We start from the raw sequence: 22163 nt of genomic DNA on the forward strand, positions 1-22163 counted from the left end.
GTTAAAATGAGTCCAGTGGCTCTGCTCTCATTCAGAGAAACGACAGGAAAATCATAGTCAAAACAGGTTGCTCAAAGAATCTCAAGCTGGCGATATAGTTCAGTGGGTAAAGTGCTCACCCAGAGGACACAAGGCCCTGGGTTCAATCCTCAGTATCACAAAAGTAAAATAAAAACAGAAATGTAAAAGCACACATCAGTCCTGACTTATCTGGGATATCTCTATTTTTCTACTGAATTTTCTACTTTGTATGTATCTCAAAAGCAACAACAACAACAAAAAGAACACAAAGTCAAGAACTAAAAAAGTCATAATAGGACAATGAACTCCATTATCAATAAGATGAAAAATTAAAAATAAATGTTTAAATATAAAAACTTACTGTCAGCTTCACTTGAGCTTCTTGTTCTGTTTGGAGAGAAAATGAAATGATTTAGAAAATGCTGTTTTAAATCCTTAATTTCCAAAAAACTAAAAAATTATCTGAAACAAAGAGTATATATACATATATACATATTTTATTATACTTTATATAATAAATATAATAGATTTATTTTATATGCACATGTATGAAAGTCTCTGCTCCATCTTATTCCTATTTTACCAATAGAGAAGTTTATAGCCATACAATTATTGTCACAGAAAAATTAATGCCAGTAAGGCATGTAAATCACTTATTATCTATGCCCCAAGCTAATTGAGAAATGGTGGCGTTAGTAGTTTTAATTAGCTGTGTGATCACACAACATATATAAGATTTAACTGTGTTTGTGTAGTTCTGGATCAATTAAACTAAAGGGTGCCTGAACTATGCAAAGCAGATGCCTACAAATGAGTCTGAGAATGTCTCTGGACAAGCCCACAAATCAGTTTCATTAGCCCACGTGGCCCCTAAATGTTCACAGGCTGAAATTAGCTCTCTTTAAATTGTTACTTGCCCTGCTCAAGTGCACAAGTGGCCATGGGCAAGTCTGAATAAATGCATTCAAAGAATATCTCCAGTATTTAAGGTCCTTGGGGAAGAAAGTACAATTACAATTATTGTTTAATTTCATGCTGCAATAACCCACCACTCTGCATGAGCACAAACTACTGAACCTTTGGGAGAGGAAAGTCATGTGTCCTTTAGGTCTAGAAGCAGGCCTACATGGGGCTGTGGTGGCAGTTCCCAGGAAAGGCCATGTCAATACAGCTGAGGACCATAACTGAAAGTCATCTTCTACCTTCTTTATATCAACTGGCCTTCCCAGGGGGTGATTTTCCTCTAACTCCATGACTTTGTAGATATTTTGATGCTATGACTAGAAAAGTAAATACACACACACACACACACACACACACACACACACACACACATACACACACACACACACACACACACACACACACCCTACAGGTGAAGTAGAAGCATCACACCAGAACAGTACCAAACACCTGCAGCACTAGCTACTTGGGATACTGAGACAGGAGGATCCCTTGAGCCCAGGAGTTTAGGGCAAGCGTGGGCAGCATGATGAGACCATGTCTCTTGAAAAAATTAAAACAAAATGGAGTCTTCTTTACTTGGTTGTGTTTCAAATTTTATTTCTCCAAAGAAACAAAATTCAGAAATATACTCAATTCTACACCCAGATTCTCTCCTTCCCACCTTCTCTCCCTCTCTATCTCAATCCTTGTCAGAGTTGATACCTTGACAATTTGAATGCCACTGAAAACCAGGAAATAGAGATCAACCTCATTCTGTAGAAGGAACACACTTTGGGGAATGGCTTTTGAAATCTAGAGAACAAGGCCTGGAATGACGGCTTAGTGGTTAAGAGTAGTTGTTGCTCTTGCAGAAGACTTGGTTTCAGTTCCAAGTATCCACCTGGTTGATCACAACCATCCATAACTACAGATCCAATGGATCCCTTCTATCTTCCATTCACACTGCACACACATGTATACATAAATATATGCAGGAAGAATACATAAAATGAAAGTAAATACAGCATTTCTAAATATGGATAATAAATTTAAACAGGCCTTGGTTTGTTTATTTTATGATAAAATATATGTATTTTATACTGTAAACCACACTCACAATCTTACTATCTGAAAAGATATAACAATCCATCCATGTGTGAGTTTTTGATACTACAAAGGAATTGTTCATTGGCTGTCAAAGTACATATTTTATCACAGTATTCTTAAATGGGTGAGGAACTATTATCAGAAACTGGAAAACTAAGAGAATATTATTTTCTACTCTTGCTAATATGAGAAAAATAATGTCATCTCACAAGCATTCTCTTGTTCCTATTATGACCAAACTAAACTTTTGCTCCTAATCAGCCTGGAGGACAGAATCCAGCAGCTCTTGATGAAAGCCCCACAGAAATACTCACAGAAAACTCCTGTTAAGGTTGGTACTCCTAGGACGCCATGAAGGGTTTTCATCTGGGTCCTGAGCAGAAGGGAACGGACATTACAAGTGCACCCAGCACACCCACCCCATCCTTTCAGTGATTCATCAGCAAAGCACACCCTTTCTTCCTCTGACTGGCTCAGTACCTCTCTTTAAATCAACAAAGGAAACACAAGCTAGAAAGATGTATAATGTCAGCATGGAACCAGGGTAGCTCCATAGTTGATGGTTTTAACTGAATGAAATCACTTTTATGGAGACATTAAAAGGAAAATGCAGCATATGAAAATTTTTACAGAAATACAGATTAAGGAAGGAATGCAGGTCCAACTTGGCAGATATAATGGATAATTTTTATCGTCAACTTAATATATTAAGAAACATATAGGGCATTAATGAATGTGGTAGTTGAATGTAATTGGTCTCCATAACCTCATAGGGAGTGGCACTATTAGGTAGTATGGCTTTGTTGGAGTGTGTATGGTCTTTTTGGAGGAAGTATGTCATTGTGAGGGCAGGCTTTGAGGTTTCCTATGCTCAGAATACTGCCCAGTGAGTCAGTTGCCTTCCTGTGCCCTTCTGGTCAAGATGTAGCACTCTCAGCTCCAATACCCTTTCTACCTGCATATCGCCATGCTCCTTGTCATGATGATCATGGACTGAACCTTTGAAACTGTAAGCAAGCAACCCCAATTAATTGTTTTCTTTATAAAAGTTGCTGTGGTCATGGTATCTCTTTACAGCAACAGAAAATCAAACTAAGACAGTGAGGTACAACTCTGGCTGTGTCTGTGAGGACATTTCTAGAGAGGATTAACTGGGGTGGGAAGACACAGTCTGAAGGAAGATGGCACCATCCCATGGCCCGGGGTCCCAAACTGAGTTAAAAACAGAGATGAGAAAGCCTGCTGAGTGCCATTATCACCTTTCTGCTTCCTGGTCTACAGACATGTGAGTAAGCATCCTAACTCTCTGTTACTCACACCTCCAACTATGCCTTCCAGGCCCGTGATTTACTATATGCTACAACTACCAGCCAAAATAGCCTTTGGCTCCATGAGATTCTTTGTGCTAGGTATGTGGTAACATCAATCATTACATCATAACATCCCGTCATAAGTACACAACTGCTCCAGATGAGGAGGGGCAGTCTCAAAGAGCATTACCCTGGATTTATCTCATTCTAATTCCTGTTTATCCAAGTCATACTTCTTGAGACACAGTATACCGCAGGCATTGTCCTAGGCATGTTCCTGTGAGGTATCTTGGTTGGATACTACTGATAATCTTGTAAAGATAGCATTTTACAGAGATAGTTAATGCCACTCACAGGCTAACTGACACATACAGCCTTGGCGGGGAGAGATGGAAATGATAGAATTGGTATTTGAACACAGGTCCTGCTTACAAGTATCTTCAAGTGAGTAGTTTCAAATTCTTTTAGCTGCCATTGTTGCAAGAACTCCAGAGGATATTTATATAGGTAGTATTTACAGTTGCCAAGTTCAGTTATTCAAACCAAGACCGAAAATCTGTTGCCTTGGGTTGCTCTGTGTCCCATGCCACCTGTGAAGATGGCGCTAAAATGAGGCACTTATTTGTAGGTGGTAGAAAAGCAGAATGCAAAATTGGACATCTGGGCATTAGAGGAACACAGAAGGACCTTCACCCTGCAATGCTCCAGTCTCCTTCCCATGTCTGAACACATCCCCAGAGCCCATGCTGGACTAATCGCACTAGGAATTCATTGTCTCTGGAACCAATCATTCTATCCTTGAAAGGCTCCAACTGGTAAAAGTTTCTTCTCAGATCAGCTGTCTCACAGTAATTCCCCCATGATTACCCTAGATCTGCCTCTGTTTGGAGAGAACCTGTTTCTCTTGCATATGACAATGTTCACATGTCTGAAAACGTGAGTTCCTTCTCTTATGCTAAGCATGCCCAAGATAAGCAGACTGCACAAGGAAAGAGAACAAAAGCTAATATGAAGAGGTTAGAAAACTAAGCAAGGATTGACCTGAACATATAGTCCCCCAAGGGTTTCATCCAAGGCCAGTAACAAGCGAGGCCATTCATGGACCATGGCAATAAAGTTAGTAGAGACAAATGAAGTGTTAAATGCACAAATTCTTAAAAAAAAAAAAAACTATCAAAATATTTTTACCTCTTGAGACCGCTTTAGGTAGTTACTGGCTCGTGTGGTATGTTGCTCAATTTCCTTCATTTTCATTTTCTGATATATATAAGGTTCTAAACCTTGTTTTTAAAAGAAGAAGAAAAATTAGAAAATTGGTTGAAATGTGTTACATTCAAATCACATTTCTCAAATAGAAAAATCTGGACACAGTACATTTATTTCAACTTAGATATAGTTTTCTTTATTTTTGGAAAGTTCCACCAAGTTTCATTTTTTTCTTTTTTTTTCCCCTTGTGATTGAAAACTGTATATTCTATTTCTATTCTTCTATAGTCACATTCACATTTATAATAACTTCTACTTCTCTTTTTTAAATGTATTTATTATTGTTGTAAGGCATGCATGTGTAGCATTTATTTGCACACGGAGGTTAGAGGACAACTTTGTGGAGCTACTTCTCTCCTTCCTCTCTCTCATAGATGCTGGAGATTGAACTCACGACCTCAGGCTTGCACAGTGAGTACTTTGCCCACTCAGCCATCACAGCTACCCTAGCTTTTACTTGTCTATCAAAGTCAGCAATTAAATAATCCAAAATGGTTTTCTCTATATAAAACACATTCAGCAGTTTTTTTTTTACATTCCCCATCTCTTTTACTCTGTTCCACAGACTTTAAAATATATGAAATTCTACTTGTAAAATAATAATCCTTCCTTTATAAGGGCACCAAACACAAAAGTAAAATAACAACAAAAGACAGAAAAAAAAAATGAGTGCTCTCTACCAGGCTTAATTTTTATGATTTTCTTAGAAAGGATAATGAGAGATGTTATCTCATTGTGTTTACACCTTGTACTACAGAGCTAGGAGTTGTAACAAATGTAAGAGACAATAATTATTTGTTTCCATGTGATTTTTGTGCCATAAGAAAAGTACATAAGAAGTACAAAGAAAGCTATTGGCATATGATAAAATTACAACAAATATAGTTTCAATGACAGTACTGTATTACCATTTAAAAAATTGTAGAAAAATGTTTTATCTTCTCATAGTTTCTTTAAAATTTTGTGACTATACAGAGCTACCTGAGAACTGGGGTTGGTAGAGTTGATAGAGTGTCCAGTATGCATAGGCTGTAGGTTCAATCCCCTCAGAGAGTGCTTAGCATGCATGGACTCTGAGTTCAATACCCAGCACTGCATAAACCAGGCATGGTAATGCACACCTGAAACCCTACCATTCAGGAGTTAGAGGCTGAAGGATCAGAAGTTCAAGGTCATCCTAAGCTACACATTATGTTTGAAGCCAACCTGAGCTACATGAGACACTGACAGAGAGAGAGAGAGAGAGAGAGAGAGAGAGAGAGAGAGAGAGAGAGAGAGAGAGAGAGAGAGAGAGAAGCTTGCTATTCCCCAAATTTTATTTTCTCAATTTTTCAATTATTTTGTCATATGTTTCAAAAGAAACAATAAAGCTTCTCAATTCAAGATGTGTTCCAAGTCCTCACCAAATCTGCTGGGCCCTTGAGGTCAGCCGTCTCCCTACTTCATCTCTAAACAAAAGAAGATCAGAAACCACCAGTGTTCTAAACACCACCCCTAGACCAGTGGTTCTCAGTCTTCCTAATGCTGTGACCCTTTCACACAGTTTCTCATGTCGGGATGACTCCCAACCATACAATTATTTTGTTGCTACTTCATAACTGTAATTTTACTAGTTATGAATCATAATGTAAATATCTGATATGCAGGATGTCTGACATGTGACCGTGTGAAAGGGTTGTTTGACACCCCAAAAGAGTTGGGACCTACAGGTTGAGAACTACTGACTAGGTGCCCTAGAGGCTTCTGCCAGATGTAGGGGTTCAAGACTACCCAAGCACGTACTTATCTGGCTGAAGTTGGACACAGTGAGCCAGTTGTTGCTGTACTCCCCCGTGGAGCTTGTTTCTCCTGGCTCTGGATTCAAATGGTCACTTTGATAGCAGGCATTGATCGTTATCACCTGGAGAGAAAGGCACTTGTAGGAACGCTGTGACACTAATCTGATAATATTTTACGTTATGTTTATAGACACACACAGTGGAAGGCAGTGATTAGAACTGACCACATTCTGAATTACTTGGGACACGTACAAACCCCATCATTCAGGCTAGCAGTATACACACATCTGTGCACCTTCCCTTTGTGGTCATGATTAAGAACCAGAATGTGATGTGGGAACTGAATAAGCATCAGAATCACTCAGGGCTCAGGAACAGTCACTGGCCTGAACCCTCAGGATTTCTATTCAGAAGGTCTAGGGGAGAGATGAGATTCAGATATCTAATGCCTTCCCAGGGGAAGCTCATGCCGCTGACTGGAGATCACGTTTCAAAATCTACTGATCTAGAGAGAGGGAAAGATTCCCATTCAAAGTGTTTGCATTGGAATTCTGTCCCATCAGAACTTGTGTGAACTTAGAAACTAGTTTACACTTTCCGTCCTTCATTGTCTCCAACATTGAAGCAATAGATAGCCGGTATACCATGATTGTCTTATATCTTTCCCAGGGAGAGACAACAGGCAAATTGGTAAATTTCAAAGCAATAAATGAATGAAATTTTGAGTACCTGAGCTCGGGTGGAATTCCTAGTTGAATCAGACCTTTTAAAATATTCTAAAATAAATCTCTTTAAATGTTTATCCCATGGTATTCCAACAGCATCTTCTGAGAGAGTAGCCTTCCTTATCAAGCTAACTCTCCTCCTACCAGGTGATTTTACATAATTGCCTCCATCTTGTCTCATTACTTCTGTTTCTTTTTTAACTTAATTTGGGAGAGGTGTACACATGACTACTATATTTACATCATTTCCAACCTCCAACTCCTCGCATGCCTCCAATTCCTCTCAAACTCATGACTTTTTCTTTAACTATTGTTATATATGTGTGTGTGTGTGTGTGTGTGTATACATACACATATGTATACATACAACACACTAAGTCCATTTATTGTTGCTCATATGTGCATCTGTAAGTAACAACCAGTTGGATTACTTATTGAGGACTTGTCCCTGGAGAAGACTGATTCTCCCTCTCTCAGTAATCATTAATTGGCCATACCTCTCCATCTAGGGGTAGGGCCTGTGAGATATTCTCCATCCACACTGACCTATCAACTGATGTCATTGTGCAGGTCTTGTTTAGGTAGGCAACAATATTTTTGAGATTATGGATGCAATATATAGAAGACACTGTCTCACAGAAGACATCTTGGTCCTCTAGTTCCTATAACCTTTCTGCTCCCTCTTCTTTTTTTTTTTTTTTTTTTTTTTTTTTTTGAGACAGGGTTTCTCTGTGTAGCTTTGCGCCTTTGCTGGAACTCACTTGGTAGTCCAGGCTGGCCTCGAACTCACAGAGATCCACCTGGCTCTGCCTCCCGAGTGCTGGGATTAAAGGCGTGTGCCACCACCGCCCGGCTCTGCTCCCTCTTCTAAAATATTCCCTAAGAGTTAGGTGTTGGGGTTGTGTTGTTGACAATATCTATAGGCTGGGGCTGGACACCCCATGGTCAGTTGTTCTCTGCATTTTGACCAGTTATGGGTTTCTATAATGGCTTTATTCTACTTCATACAAAAGCTTTTTTGATGAGGAGTGAGGAATAATGTACTTCAAGTTCTTAAAGATCACAGATGTTAACATAGAACACTGCACCAGCAAAACTATCCACCATAGTTGGATAAATACAAACATACTAAAAGAATTCATGTCCACCAAATCAGCCCTACAAAGAATTGTGGAAGTCGTACTCCAGGCTGAAGACAGGAATAAGCATCCAAGAGAGTATAGAAAAAGAACAAAGCTATAATTACTGAAACACAAAATAGAGCTAATACCACAAATAGCAAAATAGCAATGATAACAATAACGAAATTATATCAATCAACCTATCAATAATAAATATAAATATCAATGGCTTCAACTCCCCATTCACCTAAGGTTAGTGGAATTAAGAAACAAAATTCATCTTTCTGTTTTATACAAGGAACTCAGTTTACCTTGAAAGTAGGTATCATCTTAAAGTCAAAAAATGAAAAGACGAAAAAAATCTCATTCCAAGCAAATGAGATTTCAAGCAACTGTCATTATCCTAGTATCTAATAAAATCAAAATCAAACTAAAACTAATAAGAAGAGAAATTCTAGTCAAGGGAACAATTAACCAAGAAGATATTATGAACTTAAACATAGTTGCCCCAAACACTGGTAAGCTCACTTTCATAAAAAGCATAATTCTGGATGTAAAAATGCAAATAAACTCCAGCTCAATATAGTGGGTAATTTCAGTATCCTACTTTATCCAGTAGATAGGTCATCTGAACAAAAAAATAAATAAAATCAGAATTAAATAACAATGTATATCAAATGGACTTAATAGATATTTATAGAATATTCCACCCAAGACCAAAGAATGTACATTCTACTCAACAACCCATGGAATTGTCTCTAAAATAGACCACATAATGAGATACAAAACAAATCTTAACAAATTCATAAAACTGAAATAATTCCATTTATTCTTTCTGACCACAATGCAATAGAGCTTAAAATCAACACCAAATGAATCCCCAGTAATTACACAAGCCCATGAAGATTAAACAACACATTACTGAATGACGAATGGGCCCAAAAAGAAATGAAAAAGAAATTAAAAGATTCCTGGTACTAAATGAAAATGCAAACAAAACACATTTAAAAAAAGAAAAACTCTGGGACACTGTAAAAGCTGTCCTAACAGGAAAATTTATGGCTCCAAGCACTGACATTAAAAAAAATTTAAAGACACAAATAAATGACTTAATGACACAACTTAAGCATTTGGAAAAACAAGAACAAACCAGAAACAGTAGATTGAAAGAAATAATAAAAATCAAAGCAAAAATTAATGAAAAAGAAAATAATACAAAGAATCAATTAATCTAAGAGCTAGTTCTTTGAGAAAGTAAACAAGATTGACAGACCCTGGGCCCAACTAACTGAAAGAAAGAAAGAGAGAACCCAATTTAACAGAAGCTAAAATGATCAGGAAAATATTACAACAGACACCAAAGAAATTCAGAATATTAAAAAACCTTTACTATATATATATAGTAAAATATATATAAATATAGTATATATATATATATAGTAAAAAATATATAAAAAACCTTTACTATATATAAAAATACTTTAAAAACCTATACTACACTAAGTAGAAAATAGCAAAAATAGACAAATTTCTAGACTCATGCAAACCACTGATGTTAAGCCAATAATAAACGACCAACGAGTTAAACAGACCCAGAACAAATAAGGAGATTAAATAGTAATAAAAAGCCTTCAATGCTTCTTATTATTGTAACAAAGAGAGCTGAGTATTTTTTAAGCAACAATTTATTCAGAAAAAAATACATGTAAATGAAAAAAAAATAAAATAACACATGAAGAGCATGAAAGATGAACTCTTGAAAAATAGAGTCATTCTGACAATATATTTAAAAGTCACTGGACTAACATGAAAACAACCCTAGAGTTTGTCACTGGAGTTTGTAGGACCTGACTATGTGCACTTGAATGCCTATATTCAAAAATAAAAGTTAAAATATTTACATGTATGAAATTGTCAGTGAATAAATTAAAATACTCTTTTTAAATACTTGAAATTCCCAAATCATTTGCCAAATTTTCTAACTTGAACTAGAAAGAGAAAATCAAGTCAAACCCAAAGTAAACTGAACAAAGGAAACAGAATTGAATTCAAAGAAAAATCAATAAAATTGAGTTGGTCTTTCAAAAAGAAAAAAAATTAACAAAAACAGATAAAAACCTGCAGCCAGACTAGTTATGAAACAAAGAAAGGAAACATAAATTCAAATGTTCAGGATTTAAGAGATGGTGTCACTACAGGTCCTTCACGCAGCAGTAAAACAGCAACAAGAAAATATCACAAGAGGCAGGTAGAACACACCTGTCATGCCAGCTTCTGGGGCACTGAGGTGGGAGGAGCCTGAGTTCCAGGCCAGCCAGAACACATAGTGATGCCCTGTCTCAAAGACAGAGCTGGAGAGAGGGGCAGGGGAGCAGGAGTTATCAGAAATAACACTGTGCCAATTAATAAGATCCACAGACCCTTGGCCCAACTAACCAAGAGAAAGGAAGAGATGTCCCAAGTTACCAGGAGCAGAGATGTACAGGAAACATTAAGCAAAATGGATAAAGACTTTAAATACAGAAACGGTCAAAAAACCACTTAAGAATTTGATCATCTATATAGTCCTATGACTGTTACAGATACTTAATATGTAGTTAAAAACTTTCCCACAAGGATAGTTTTATTGGATAATTCAACTGAATATGTAATGTTGAAAGATTATCAACTTTTTACAAACTCACAAAAAAAACCCTGAAAACATACACCCAATGCAGACAATGATCCTGGGATAATTCTGATACCCAAACCAAAGCTATGACAATAAAGGAACTAAAGACAATGCCCCAACACAGGTGCAAAAAGACTAACAAAATTAATATCATATGTAAATGTACATAGGTAGACAAGTGGCGTTTACCCAAGTAATGCTGGTTTAATGCTCAAAATCTTAACTCTAACATTATAAAATCAATTAACAAGGTAAAGAAGAAAAGCATCTAAATTGGTGCACAATAATATTGATAAATATCATATTTAAAGGCAAAAGACAAAGCACTTTCCAGGAGCAATAAAAGAAAACACAAAGGCCCTGGTTCTGCCTCCATTATAGTTCAAAGAAAAATAAATGGAAAGATGCCCACTTCCATCACTTCTCTTTAACACTAAGTGTTTTAGCCAGTGTAATCAGGCAAAAAAAAAAAGTTAGTATGTCCAGATTGAAAATTAAGAATTAAAACAGCATCATCAATTATCATCACTTAAATAAAACATCATCAAAAAACTTCCAAAAGCAAAAGTGAGTTTGGCAAAATTGTGAAATATAAGACCAAGGCTTTACACATACACACACACACACACACACACACACAGAAAGAGAAATTTACTGTTTTAATGTAACTACAATTACAATAAATTTTAAAACTTTGATATGTATTTTCAATTCTTAGATACACATGTAACAAGAGATACTCAAGACCTGAATTCTAAAAACTACAAAGAATTACTGAGAAAAGGTTAAAAAAGACCTCTAGCTAGACATATATCACTTCCAATAGATCAGACACCTAACTGTGGATAAGATGTCAATTTTTCCACAACTGGCATGCAGATTCAGAGCAATTCTGTTCCAAATCCCAGAAGGCTTCTGTGTAAAAACTAAAATCTGAGACTAAATTTATACGTAAATGCAAAGAACATAAAATAGCCAAATCATTTCTTGAAAAACGAAGGATTTCTTTTATGCATGATTTCACAACTTATAAAGTTTCGGTAGTTGAGATAGATTTAGTATTGGCATGGAGATAGACCAAAATAGAGCCACACATACTGTGTGGGTCTGTATAGTCAATTAGCTTTTGACAAATGTTAAGGTAATTCAATAGAAAAAAAAGTCACGTTTTTACCAAAAAATGACAGAATTTTTTGATATTCATATGAGAGAGAAAATTCAGTCCTTTCCTATCCCCATATACAAAAATTACCTTAAAATGGGCTTTAGAGCTACTGTTGAAACTAAAACTATTAGGAATCCCATCTGAAAACAAAACACAGTCTTCGTGATATCTTGGGTTCAGGAAGGGAAAGCAAACCCTTAGCTGCAGAAGGAAAAAGTCAAATATTTAATCAAAATTTAAAAAATAAATCTCCGTATATCGGACAACAGTTATGAGAACAAAGGAGTAACATTCTAGTGGGAAAGAGGGGTCACAAAACACCCAACAACAGACTAGAACGCACAGCAAGAGTTTACAACTGCACAGTCAGCAAACAAATCCAGCTCTACGTTCTATAAACGGCCCAGACAGATGAGTCCAGACGAACACATGGGAGTTCTCCTAGGAGCTTGAGTCAATACTCACTAACCTCACAACGGTGCACACTACAGGGTCACCAATGCACCTGAGATTAAGACCGAGCTTCATGCAGACAGATGTCGAAGCAGAACAGCTGGTATACTCATAAACCATACATGGACACAGGAAGCCATGTGGTGGCATTGCTAACAATTACACACCACAGGATGCTGGCATTCCTCATCCTCTCCCAAGGACTTGCCAAAGAGAAATTAAAACAAATGTTCATGAAAGAACTTATACACAAATGTTCACTCAGGCTCTCTTAGACTAGCCCAAACTGGAAACAACCTGACCGGCTTTCAGCTTGTGAGGAGATAAACAAGTCAAAATGTATGTCTTCACTCTTCCCTGTACAATGTTATTGTGTGTTCACAACAGGAGCCAAGGGGAGATGCCACTAAGTCAGTTGCTCAAACCCTGAAGTACAAAGGGAGGAATACTTACTGGCACCTGGAGTCCCTGAGTCCTCGTCTTCTTCTTGGACAGACTCCTGTTCTTGGTGAGGAGTTTTGCTTTGATCCATGTTGACCCTGTCTCTGAGGATCTTGAATGGCCTGGAAGAGAAATGGTGAACATGTGAATGCTGAAGGCCGTATACAGAGACAATTTTGTCTTAAAGAGGGGGCTGGGATAATGAGAAGAATGATGCTATCCTCAATAATCCCAGGCATTTTCAGAAGAGTAACAATGAAAATGACCACACTTTTTAAAATGTTTGCTCCTCACCCAACCCAGCCATAAATGGAGGTCTTTATCACACCTCACCCCTCAAGATTCAGGAATCAATACAGAAAAAAAAAAAAAAGGTGGAAAAAAAAGACTGTGGTAAATAGAGATGATGGATGACTCCAAGGAAACAGTGCTTTCCAGACAAAGCAGGGTTGATGCACATATGAACTCAGAAGGACAGTGACAGCGTGCACAGGACCTCCACAAGTTCATGCAAGACAAAAATGCCAGTAAGAAGGGGAAGTGGACACTAAGTTCCACCCTTAACCAAGAAGCTATTGCAATTAATAGCTGCTGAGAGACAGGGCAAGGATCACTTTTCTCTAATGGAGTACCACGGCTAAATCAACTGGACCCCAGGCAGGGCAAGCCCCATGGTCAGGAGTAATTGGCTAACGCAAACAACTCCATGATTTGTGTGTGTGTGTGTGTGTGTGTGTGTGTGTGTGTGTGTGTGCGCGCGCGCGCGCGCGCGCGCGTTTTGTTTTGTTTCTAGCTTGGTTTTGGTTTGTTTGCTTGTTTTTTGGTTTTGTTTCTTTATTTGTCTTTGAAGAGAGAAAGAACATGACGTTGTGGAGGTAGGGGAAGATCTGAGAGGAGTTAGGAGATGAAAGAGAATATGACCAAAATGCATTGCATGAAAAGTTTGAAAAATAAAAACTAAGAAAATGAGTGAGAAAAAAAATAAAAAATTTAAAACATTTGCTCCTTACTGTTGTTCTTCCAGATCTTCCTCAGTTTCTCCTCCTTGTGGAACCTAAAACTACGACTCCTAATGAGAGGTCTGTCTTTACAGAGAGGATTGATCCAAAAAGATCTTCTTGGCTGGGTCCATGGACCAGCCACCACTGAGCGCTCACTATGCTGGGCCAGTCTTCTTGAGTTATCCAGTCCAGACCTGCCTCCTCTCTGCAGGGGGCATTCTCTGCTTGGAATGGAGTCACTGCTGCTAGTGGAGGGCAAGCAAGTTTTCCACTTTTTCTTAAAACTAAACAGACCAGTTTCATCACTTTCTGAAAATGCCCAATTCACATATCCACCTTCAGCTTGCATGCTGATGCCTCGGGAAGGAAGAGAAGTCATTGTCGTGGGAGCAGGCATGCCACTAAGCGTGAGTGGGTCTTCTTCTGCCTTGTCATATTTGTCTGACATCTGTGTGACTGCCTCATGATGTTCCTTGTGTTCTGCTACCAATGCTTGGTGGGAGGCAGCAGGGGTCTGCACAGGCAGATGGATGGTGATATCATGTTGGCATATATGTTCCAGTGCCAAGCCATCTATGTGGGCCTCCTCAGATGATCTGAAAATATGTGGGGGTTTTTCCAAAGACAAAGGAACTTGCTTTTCAGAAGATGGGACCAAGAGAAACTGGCCATACTTAGAGTGTGCTTGTCTGGCATGAGACCCCCCAGAAGCAACTGTCCTTGATTCAATTTCCTCTTCCTCCTGTTCTTCTCTTACATGTGAGGCCTCTCTCTTACCGTGTGTAATCTCTAAGAGGGCACCGTTATGCCCTCTTGGGGGAAGCTGGCTTCTAGCAAGACTCCGCAGCAAAGAAGGGGGCATGCTATAGTACTGAAATTTCTTCTTTTCACAGCCCTCCATGCTGCTTAGAACATTTGCACAGATGACATTGGTCCAGCTGTGGGGACGTTTTCTACAAGTAGAATTCTTTCTGTTGGCCAGACGAACCTCATCTTCTTGCAATGTGTCAACAGCTGAAAGGACCTTTAGGGTGTCAACAGTCAGGGCCGAGAGATCCTGGAGGTGTCCCACCTGGCTGTCCAAGGATAGTAGGGAGTCTTTTATAAAAGATACTTTGTCATTCATTTCTTTCAGTTGGAAGAACATCTCTGAAACCCTAATGGTGAAGATAGGAAGAAAACCAATAAACACATTATTCTGTTGGAATTGTTTTTGCTCTCTTCTTGACTTGCTTCCAGCCATAAGTGACAGCCATATCTTACCTGCTTCCCAAAGCTAAGCCTACTTCCTATGTTGTTCTCTCTCTAACACAGTATGTATTCTAATCCCAAGTGATCTTGATTTCCTCTATCTTCCCAGGGAGGAATATGATAAATCTATATGCCCAGCCCTCATGTCTTTCTAATGTCTCAGAGCCAACTTTCCAGCTGCCTGAAGGTTACCACTGCAATTATCTGATGGATCAGCCCATTGTTAGTCACTAATGTATTCATTCTTTTGCACGACAAACATTGGAAAACCTTCTATTGGACAATCCCAGTGGGAGGAGATCCTAAGACAAAATCAAAACAATTGAGACTGAAAACACCTCCAACACCGTAGTTCAAATATACTTCTCACACTCCAAATAAAATCCATTTTAGATCTATATTCAGAAAAGACATAAGGCAATTTTTAAAATTATTTTGAATGCATGAACTCAAAGTTATGATATCTGGCCATTAATTTATGAAAAAACAATATGACACATTCTTCATTAGACTCGCTTAAGAGTAAACTGCAAATAAATTGGATTGAGATAACAATTCCATTCACAGAGAAGAAACTAATAAAATCTTGTTTGCTAAATGTTTATCTGTACATATCATTGTAAATATCTCTAGTGGGGACGTTTTGTTTCCTTCAAAAAGCATATGTTGACATTTTAACCCAAGACCCTTATTTGGTTCTTTACAAAAGTAGTCAAGTTAACATTAGGTCATTTGCTAAACCCTACCTGAAGACAAGGAACACAAATATAAGAAAAAAAGTCATTCTCAGTCCATACACTGTTATTTGTATGTGTGTATTCAGGGGCTGACTGTTCAGTCTGTTGTGGTCTTCACTAGGGAAGACTGTTCCTCCTGCTTTCAGCCTTCCTTAGTTGCCTGTAGCTCTTTGTCTAGTGTTGACGCCTCCTGAGCTTTCCCCTTTCCGTATTATCACGTCTATTACAGAGAAAGAGGCTGCAAATTTGCAAGGGAGGATGGGGGCAAAGTACATGAAAGTAGGTGGAGGGAGGAAAGGGAACAAAAAAATTGTGTAACTGTATTATAATCTCAAAACCAATAAATATGTCCCCCAAAGGCAAGAAGAAGAAGAGGAGGAGGAGGAGGAGGAGGAGGAGGAGGAGGAGGAGGAGGAAGAAGAAGAAGAATCTTAGCACAGACAAGCACAGAAGAAAGAAGATGTGAAGACACACTGAGAGAAGATGGCATTGGGACCAGAGTTGTATAGCAAAAAGCCAAGAGCTACTACCACTGACAAGCAACCAGAAGCTTGTAAGGCAAGGAAGGACTCTTTTCTAGGGACATCAGAGAGAGTGCAGTCCTGTGACACCTTGATTTTGGACACTTAGCTCCAGAAACATGACACAGTGCTGCTGATGGTGGAGCTAGAGATGTAACCCAAGCCCCTTTGAGAAGCCCCAGAAGATGGTGAGCGAATCCAGATGTTGAGCATGGAGTTGCTTGCATTGCTGGAATTTGGTTTTGGTTTTGCCTTGTCTAGACTGTGGCTGTGCCCTGCTCCATCCCTCTTGAAGTAAAAAAGAAAGGATACTGAAATTATTTTTTTTTATATTGTAGGAGCCCACAGTTGAGAGATCTTAAACTTTTTAAAAAGGAAATTCCAGAGTGTTACCAAAAACCTTAGTTTTCTGTCAGTTCCTCATTTTACCTTCCAGAGTAGGGGAAGAGATAACAAGAAACTGGAAAACATAACTCTCTTCTGTCATTCCTGGCCTCCAGTAGTGACATTCTTGGAATTACTGCTTTGGGGTCCCTTCCCAACCTGACCACCTTCTTCCTCCTGTTCTCATCAGTCTGACTAAGGAATGGTCAATCCTCAGTCCCAATGGTATTTTTATGAGCAGAGTTTTGTACCTAACTGCAATTAGCTCTGGGATTTTGATGAAATAACATTATTGTTAGAGTCATAAATTTCCACAATAAATGAGAATTTAAAAAATAAAAAAAACTAGATTTTTAAAAAATATTTAAATTTATAAGGCTATGGGATATTTTAAGTTTATAAAACAGATTACATTGTAATGTCTTTATTAATATGTAATCTTTAAAAGATTAGTAAAAATAAATAAATGAGTTAGGGCCACAGCTATGAGCACCAAACACTAAACATTAGAAACTGGGATGTTTCTATCATATGATGCAGCAAAGACAGTGATCTAATCAGTCTGGAAAAGAGTCTATAGAATGTCTCTCCTTCCTAAGGTCTAATTAGGCTAACAGAGACCGACTTGAGGATGTATGTCTAGCTTCTTTGTCTTTGCTAATTTTGTTAAGCTTTAGTTATTTTGATAAACTGAGTCATACAAGAAACTGTGATATTCTGTAATGGTGCACTATGTAAGGACCAGGAAAGTAATGGTAATGTTGCCAGTCTCTCTATGGGTTATATATATATATATGATTTAAAGTTTTATTTCGATACTAATAGGGCTTTAATTCAAAAATTTTTGTTTTTTAAGACTAAACCTAGCAGGGATAAAAATGCAAATCTTAATCCTATAAAAGCCACTGACTTATAGTAAACTGTTAAAGGTGATTAAGATATGCAAGCTAATAGTCATAAATGATCAAATTCTTTAATGTGTTCAGAACTATACTTGTAATCATGCAAAGTACTAATGTAATTAATTAAGGAATAAGATTTATTTAGCATCTTGTATGTTTTCAAGGCTAAGCCTAAAGCAAGTAATAACAACAACAAAAAGTAAATTTAATTTGAAGTCAGGCATATTTTTTTGTTGTTGTTTGTTTTATTTTTCAAGACAGGGTTTCTCTGTGTGGCCCTGACTGTCCTGGAACTCACTTTGTAGACCAGGCTCACCTCAAACTCAAAGAGATTCACCTGCCTCTGCCTTCTAAGTGCTAGGATTAAAGGCATGTGCCACCATACCCAATGAAATCAAGTATACTTAATAGATGGCACTCAAAACTTTTCAGAGATCTGATGAATCTGGCATTTAAAATGTTTAATGGGAAAAAGCTTCCTGTGATAGACAAAAATGCCAGATCCTTGAAACAACCCTAAGGTCTCCAAAGAAAACAAAAACAAATTGGGCATAGACCTGGATTGTGGTGATGCTAACCATTGAGAAAAACTTCCTCATGCCTCCCCAGCTGCCAGGGCCCTGCACCAACTGTGGACACTGTCAGTTGACTGTCTACTCTAAGTCAAAGTAGACCAATTTTTCCAAGTCCTTTGTCCACAAGAAAAGCTCTCAGACTTTCTGAGACTGGCAGCCAAAGGCCTATGCTCTCCTGTGCAGCAACTGGAGATGCAATGCTGTCCTGTGTGACAGCCAAAAACCTCCAACCTCTGCCCTGCAATGCAGTTGTAGAGACCGCAGGAGCCTCCCAGGTAGCAGGTAAGTCTCTGTCATTTTTATTGCTACAAAGGCCATTTGGTTTATACTTCCTGCTATAATTTATCCTTCTCAGATCTCTGGTGGTGTTGATAGCTAACTATAGCTTTGTCCCTTTGGCAGCAACAGGCAACCAGCTCCTCCCCCAAGACTGCAGCTACCTTGTTAGTTCATTTTATATGTAAAAAATCAAGGCTTGATTTTTTTTTCTAGCGCTACTAGGTCTCCTGCTGAGAAAGGCAGAAAGGTTTACCTTGCTAATGGGCTTCATAATAAAGGATAAACATGTCTCAGATGTAACTTTTTACTATTCTTTTATTTCAAAAAAAGAAAAAAGAACTTGTTTTGCAATGACTGTTCTCAGTAACTAACTATTTGTGCCTCATGGTAAATGATTAGACGGAAATAAAAAGGTTTGAAGCTTAAGTTGTGAAGATCTAAAAAAAGTATTTTAAGATGTGTAAATGCAAGTTATAAAAGTCTAAGGAAGTTATTTAAGGTATGTGAAAAATGAGAAATGTTTCAGATTTCTTTCCCTCTCTATGCTATTGTTATACTAAGGTTTCAAAAGTTCAGAGATTTAACATTGATCAATGGAGTTACGATAAGATGGTAAAGTACTGACTACATCATAATCACAAGCTCAAGATTTTAAATTTCCTTTGATTGTCTTCTAAGTATAGACTTAAAGGTCCTTCTCATTGGGCTAAACACATCTCTGTCCAATCCATATATCCAGCCCTCTGGGAAGAGAAAAGAACGTTCATGAATTTTTAGCCCAAAGCCATAGCTTTTGCTATGACTCAAAGGCATGAGTCTACTCCAGCTGTTTTATAGACACCTGTTAGCTGCTTTTTCTGTAATGTAGATTTTAATACAGATTACAAACAATGATAATGTTAATATATTTAAAACTTTTATCTCTTTTATAAATAAAAAACAATTATGTAAGTTTCAGGAAGTCAAGAGAGTCAGAAGACTTGGATCCACCTCTCACAAAGACTTAGGACTCCCCCCTCCCCCAATTACCAGGACGATGAGATTGGAAGTTCCAAATGTAAGATTCCCTTTAAGTTTCTTAACTCTAACTTCTACTCTTAATCTATATCTGTCCCAGTAGATTTCCACTTGGCTAAGAAACATCATCCAGGAATCAGCTGAGGACTACACACTGCTCCAAGAGTGATCTACACCATGCCAACCCCTGCTAGTCCTACAAAACTGGAGAGCCCTGGACTTGCTAAAAGCCGATGGTGAACCAGTCTAGCCAATGTGATTGTTCCCTGTTTCTTAAGCTGGGTCATTTAACCATGTGCATCTGATGAATACCCCATTGCCCTAATCCCCTTCTGGCCTTTGACTAGCATCCCAATCTTTCTGGACCCTGACCACAATGTCCTAATTTCATCAGGAAGTAGTTACAGAAGAGAGTACATCACCCATTATCCTCAAAAAAGGCTGGAATATTAGGTTCAAAGGAAACTCCCTGGCAAAGGGGGACAAAATGGCTACCTATAGTGCCTTTTGGCATAGCAGGAGTCATGCTGGCCTCCAGGTTCATTATCAAAAAAGTACCTTTTAGAGCTAAATAGTTCTAGATCTATTAATAGATTCATTAGCTGAAATAGTCCTACAATGTAATAGGGCACTCAACCTGCTCTATGCAGAACAAGGAAGTTATATTAAGAAAAAAATGTTGTTTGTATGCAAGCCACTTGGGAATCATTAGAGATAATATTACTGTACAAAAAAAAATTGCAGAAAAAAAAGGACCTAAATGAGAGACATTACTGCTTCCTATTCTCATTTTCAGGCTTCTTCTAGATAGTAACTCTGATGTCAGCCACCATAGGGCCTTTGGCCCTTCTGTTTCTGCTGATTGCTGTTGGCTCTTGCATCATTAATGCCTTAACTAGATACATAAATTCCCATCTGAGTGCCATTAAGCTGATGACTATTAGATCCCAATATGAGCAGGTACCTACTACAGAGTTAAGGATTTGACTCAGGATACAATTCAAGGGTTGAATGTGATAGTTAAAATTATGTTTTAAGTTTAAATTACTGTGCTTAAGAGATCTATAAAACAAAAATGCCTCTAACCTGTAAGCCCCATTTGCCCAAGGACAGGTAACTTCCTATAATGTCAGGGGCTGTTGTTCATGTACAATAACAAGTCACATGTTCTCACTTCTGTAAACAAGGTTGGTTGCCCCAGTTGTACAACATGTGCTTGATCACATGTAGGCAGGGGGTACATAGACAGGTATGTATGCTTGTACATACATTCATATGTCAAGATGCATGCTTTCCCCTGATTGAATGAAGGTGGGAAGTATGTAGCCTTGTGGACTTTGCCTTTGTGAGCACCTGACTGATATAATTTGGTGCCATACTCTGGGAATCACCAATATGGACCTTGCCAGTGTCCATTATCCTGGCCAGTATTTAATTGCTTCAAATTTGGCTCAAAATTTGTGGTAGTGGTCTTATTCTCACCCAGTGGGATCCCACCTCCCTCTGCTGTCTACTTATGGATAAAGATGTAAGCTCTCAGCTACTGCTCCAGCACGATGCCTGCCTGCCTACTGCCATGCTCTCTGCCATGACAGTCATGGACTCACCCTCGGAAACTGTAAGCACACAATAAGCCCTTTCTTCTATAAGTTGCTTTGGACATGGTGTCTTATCATAAGAATACAGAAGTAACTAAGACAGAAGTTAGTACCAGGAAGTGGGATGTTACTTTGACAGCCCTGACCAAGTTGGATTGGGGAGGAATGTGGAAGACTTTGGGAATTTGGACTAGAAAAGCAGTTGAAAGCTGTAAGCAGAGCTTAAGAGATCATCCTAGTAGGAGCTTGGAAGACCATAGAGCTAAGAGCAATGCGAACTATGGAGGTCCAGCAATTTAAGTTTGGGCAAAGAATGGGACTGCTGCTTGTCCTTGTCTTAAAAATCTGTTGGCAGCTAAATTGAAGAGTTTTGAATTAATTTATTTGGCAGATATATCAAGATAGCCTAATATTTTACTCTATTATGTGGCTATTACTAAGCTACTCTCGCAAACAGGGCAAAAAAAATACAAAATGTACAGTTTGAAGAGAAAAAGAGCATCAGTAAATTTAGTGTTAGAGCCAAGGGTTGTTCTGAGAGATGACAGGCCTGATGTAGAAAAAAAGAAAGGGAATGGTGTCCTTAAGGAAAAACCTCACCCAGCTAAGCTTCCAACATATAGAAAGGAAAGTTTATGAAACAAAGGAAAGTATCAACAAATCAAAATGTATGCAAACATAATTCAAGGTGGAGAGGCTCCATCCCAAGCAGGCAACAGAAGGGCAGCATAGGTCACATGGCCCTGGCTTTAAAGTCATGAAGAATACATGAGTAAAGAGGTTGTAGATTCTTCTTCCACAGTTAAAGAAAGCTGCTGAGGCCAGGCATGTGCAGGGGAGTCCCTGCAGGGAAGCCCAGATTGGTCAGCCATTGCATGAAACTGTGAAAGTAAAG

At 38.3% G+C, this 22163-nt stretch overlaps 1 protein-coding gene across 1 annotated transcript in view; it reads right to left on the bottom strand.

Annotated features, from left to right (window-relative positions):
- Positions 1 to 22163, bottom strand: part of Trpm6 (transient receptor potential cation channel subfamily M member 6) — a 120011-nt gene that overhangs the window by 23723 nt on the left and 74125 nt on the right. Inside the window, exons 26-31 of the mRNA XM_059247168.1 lie at positions 14014 to 15161; positions 13016 to 13125; positions 6432 to 6549; positions 4572 to 4663; positions 2388 to 2446; positions 383 to 408 (exon numbers count right to left, since the gene is read on the bottom strand). Coding sequence (XP_059103151.1) covers positions 383 to 408; positions 2388 to 2446; positions 4572 to 4663; positions 6432 to 6549; positions 13016 to 13125; positions 14014 to 15161 — 1553 coding nt within the window. The remainder of the gene's footprint in view (positions 1 to 382; positions 409 to 2387; positions 2447 to 4571; positions 4664 to 6431; positions 6550 to 13015; positions 13126 to 14013; positions 15162 to 22163) is intronic.

This window comes from Peromyscus eremicus, chromosome 1 (genome assembly GCF_949786415.1).
Source record: "Peromyscus eremicus chromosome 1, PerEre_H2_v1, whole genome shotgun sequence".
Classification (NCBI taxonomy): Eukaryota; Metazoa; Chordata; class Mammalia; order Rodentia; family Cricetidae; genus Peromyscus; species Peromyscus eremicus.